The sequence below is a fragment of the Lynx rufus genome, unplaced genomic scaffold (assembly GCF_022079265.1).
Source record: "Lynx rufus isolate CCGP_SWC_20201006 ecotype Redwood Valley unplaced genomic scaffold, mLynRuf1.p SCAF_7, whole genome shotgun sequence".
Taxonomy (NCBI): Eukaryota; Metazoa; Chordata; class Mammalia; order Carnivora; family Felidae; genus Lynx; species Lynx rufus.
Window position 1 is genome coordinate 81,149,028 of NW_025814889.1, and position 4,272 is coordinate 81,153,299.

General features: G+C 35.4%; 1 protein-coding gene across 1 annotated transcript; it reads left to right on the forward strand.

Moving 5' to 3' along the window:
• The first annotated feature begins 696 nt into the window (after positions 1-696).
• LOC124500950 (olfactory receptor 9K2-like) lies at positions 697-1,638 on the forward strand. The gene has a single exon (XM_047064811.1). The coding sequence runs from the start codon at positions 697-699 to the stop codon at positions 1,636-1,638; it is 942 nt and encodes a 313-aa protein (XP_046920767.1).
• The last annotated feature ends 2,634 nt before the right edge of the window (positions 1,639-4,272 follow it).

A 4,272-nucleotide genomic window follows, 5' to 3' on the forward strand; every position in this document is an offset into this window, starting at 1 on the left:
AAACTTTACAGGATAAAAATTATGAAGGCATCGATCACATTTTACTTTCTCATGTAAATAAAATTAGATGATTTCCAAAAGTTGAAGTCTGATTTTATTTTTAAAGATCTGAAGTAAGACAATTAAGTCTTTAGTAACTTTCTTGCTGTTGTAAGAGCTCTTTTTGAAAGAAAGTTCATATTATCTTGAAATGAACTTTTAGCTTCCTTTTCTTTCATTAATTATTTTTATTACTGTGTTGAAACAAAGTATTATTACAAAAAATAAATATAAAATTATAAATCAAATTTAACGAAGTGTCTTTTTCTTAGTATGAAGAGTTAGACTTTACTATTTTTGAAATCACAAATGACATCTCACAAACCACCCATATGACAAGGTAGTTAGATATAAGGAAATATCAAATTTTGTTGTGTTGAAATTAACAGTAAACTTGAATAATACATATTTCACTTGGAGTTCAAATTCTTGTTTGAACCTTAACCAGTGGTGTTACCTTAACCAGTTGTATTACCTTAGGCAAGTCTAGTATCTTTCTTTAATTTACTCATGTGTGTAAACTTAATGGTGTAATAGATTTGAGAGTATTCTGTCAACTATGAGGTCTTTTTAATGTGAGTGTTATGTGTGATGAGAGAGAAATAGCGGAAACTTTATGTGTTGACTTTCTGTTATACTTTTAAGCAGAAATTTGCCATGGGTGACAAGGGAGGAGACAACCACTCAGAAGTGACTGACTTCATTCTTGTAGGCATCAGGGTCCGTCCAGAGCTCCACAGTCTCCTCTTCCTACTATTCCTGGTTGTTTATGGGATGGTCCTTCTGGGGAACCTTAGTATGATTGGCATCATTGTGACCGATCCCCGGCTGAACACACCAATGTATTTCTTCCTAGGCAATCTCTCCATCATTGACCTCTCCTACTCCACTGTTATTGTACCCAAAGCCATGGTCAACATCCTATCTCACAAAAAGACCATATCCTTTGCAGGCTGTGTGACTCAGCTATTTCTTTATGCACTTTTCATGGTCACCGAGGCCTTTGTCCTGGCAGCCATGGCCTATGACCGCTTCATCGCCATCTGCAATCCACTCCTCTACACTGTCCGCATGTCAAGAAGCCTCTGTATCCAGTTGGTGGCTGGTTCCTATCTCTGTGGCTGGGTCAGTTCCATCCTTCAAATCAGTGTAACATTCTCAATGTCTTTCTGTGCTTCCCGAGTCATTGATCACTTCTACTGTGATTCAAACCCCATCGAGAAGATCTCCTGTTCCAATATCTTTATGAATAAGATGGTGTCATTCAGTCTGGCTGTCCTCATTATTTTGCCCACAATAGTTGTTATTGTGGTATCTTACATGTATATTGTGTCTGCAGTTTTAAAAATCCGCTCCAGTGAAGGGAGGAAGAAAGCCTTCTCCACTTGCAGCTCACACCTGGGAGTTGTAAGTTTGCTCTATGGAACTGTTTCATTTGTCTATCTCACACCTCCAAATAACCCTGAACTTCGTAAAGTGGCTTCAGTATGTTACATTTTGTTCACACCTATGCTGAACCCTTTAATCTATTCTCTGAGAAATAAAGATGTTAAAGATGCCATGAAAAAAGTCCTATGGAAGCAAAAAGTTTTACTTTAAATCTGCTTCCACTTGTTTTACTGTTTCTTGCCCCAGTTGATTTTGTCTGCTTGATCTTCCAGACTCAAGCGTTTAAAGCTAGGGTTAATTTAAAAAATAAACACCCCCACTAAAGAAAAACCCACCTTTAACTGTTTTTATTCTGCAGCATTAATAAATAATATCCTATAAGGAAAGCTCCAAACAACATATTCACTTTTTCGCAAGGCAATGTTAAATCTGAAAGTTCTGGACACCATGAAAATTTGCTGCATTTCTACAAAGAGTTATGAATTTCTCATTCTCCAGGTAATACATTGTTACGTACATGGGGAAGTATAGAATTTTATAGTTTCTCTTCCTTGTATGCCAAGGTAAAATTGAAGTACAGAAAATACCTAGTATAATGATTAACTCAGAAACTGTGTGAGCCAATGGTTTATATGCAAAGGATATTCCATATAAATGTTAGTGTTGTATCTTGTTTTCGGTGTCATGCAAAATATTAGAAAGCATGTGTATAATGAGGAAGAAAAGGAAAGGTAAAATAACCAGCGATCTTTGTTAAAGTGGCTAAAGTAGAAGAAATATGTGAAAATTGCATTGATTTTGTAAATTAAGATATTCTATTTGACTTTCCTTGAATGGTATGGCCGTTTCTACTTTGCTGTCACACAACGAAAACATTTTAGGATGTTTATGATATTTTACAATTCATGTCCTCTATCGTTTGGATAATAAAAATTATTGGTAAAGGGTATGCAGTTAGTGAAAGCACCATATTGAAATGAAGTCAGCTTGAAAATCTCAGTTAAAAATATCACAAGGCCTTCCAATAATCTTTATGAATAGTTGGATTATGTGTGTACGTGCGTGTGTTATGTTTGTGCATGTATGAGTATGTTCATTTTTATTTTTCTATTTTTATTTTTTAATGCTTATTTATGAGACAGAGAGAGAGAGAGAGAGAGAGCGAGCATGAGCAGGGGAGGAACAGAGAGAGACACAGAATCCAAAGCAGGCTTTGAACTGTCAGCACAGAGTCTGGTGTGGGGCTCGAACCCATAAACCACGAGATCATGACCCCAGCCGAAGTTGGACACTCAGCCGACTGAGCCACCCAGGCGCCCCTGTATGAGTGTATTAGTTTGGTGAAGGGGTAATAGAAATATGATTAATCCTAAACATCAAATGTCAATTGGGAGAAGAAGAGTGGTTCATCCCACAGATTTGAGAGGTATCGAGGGAAGACCAGTTCCAGAGAGAGTCATAGCAAGTTACTGTTTTTACAACTATAAGTAATACTTCTACTACATAATCAATGCTTACATCCAGACAATAGCAAATGTGAAAAATACTCCCATCCTAAGAAGTAAAATACAGTGAATAGTTTTGTCTGTGTACTTGGTATTGTGAAAACCTAAAATATGAGTATCTTATTAGGTCTTTTTTCAGCTTTTGTTTAGATAGTGAAGCCTTCTTTGATGAATGCACAAGGGCATGCATTTTATGGGTCAATGTTTGTTAGGGTAAGAGACTTGATGTATAGTTATTCTTAATTAAGAGATAAAGAGAGAAGCAAAATGATTTTAAAAATCAAGGTTATATTTATCCTCTCCATCTTAAACCTGTGAATGAATTTACCATTTTTCTTGGTACTCAGATGCTACTGTTTAATTGATATTCAGAAAAACATCATTTGAGAGCAAAATAGGAAACCAGATCGGCTTGGGAAAGTGATTGTTGGCATTGATTGTTATTAGTCTGGAAAACATCCTTTTAGGCTTAGGTTTTACTTATTTCCCTTGGATGCCCGTTAGTGTTACAACGTTGCTCTGTGGTAGATCTAACAAGTGCGGGTTACTAAGGACTGCTGGGAAACGATTAGAATATTGGATAAGAATATAGCCTAGATGTGTTTGCTTGTTAGTTTTTAGTCTGGTCGATTCTATTTCTTGTTTTATAGCCATAACAGAGAACAGTATTCAAGTGCGTAACTTTCACGAGTGGCATTGCTGAAACCATTTCCAATGTCTGAAGGAATCTGAGAAAGTTGAAAACCAAGGCATAATACTTTCAAAGGTGCTAAATAAGATCCCTATACTTTTCTTTTAATTTCAATGAACATTTTCCGTAGTAGCTTTTTTTCTGGGTCTTACATGAAAAGTAGTGCCTAATTTATATATCTTGTTATTTGTGCCATTAAGATCCCATCAGGACACCCCAATGTCTTATCAACATTTTGTTGGCTTTCATTGACAAGGTCTTTTTTTTTAATGGTACATGGATTGTTTGTGAAACACTGATATATCCGAGTGACTTTGAAGATTACATTTTGCGACATATACATCATAAGTTGTTATTTAGAGTGGACTTTAAAATTATACGCAAAAATCCATATGAAGAAATCTTTTAATAGTGATACTGTCTTGAGAGGCTGAAGATTGAATTTGACATCTCAAACATTGTTAACTTATTTGTACTGTATGATTCATCTTCCTTGATTATAAGTTTTTGGACATGCACATATATTTATTGTTCTGTAACATCATGTATTGCATTTTGTCTTTAAATTTTATGTATTGTTGATGTTGACCTAACATTTAGTGTAACAATGCAGAACTTTGGTGAGGGCATTGATAATAATATTTTCTA

What these genes read in the sequence shown, in the direction of transcription:
- LOC124500950 (XM_047064811.1), top strand. Translation starts at nt 697, where the DNA reads ATGGGTGACAAGGGAGGAGACAACCACTCAGAAGTGACTGACTTCATT.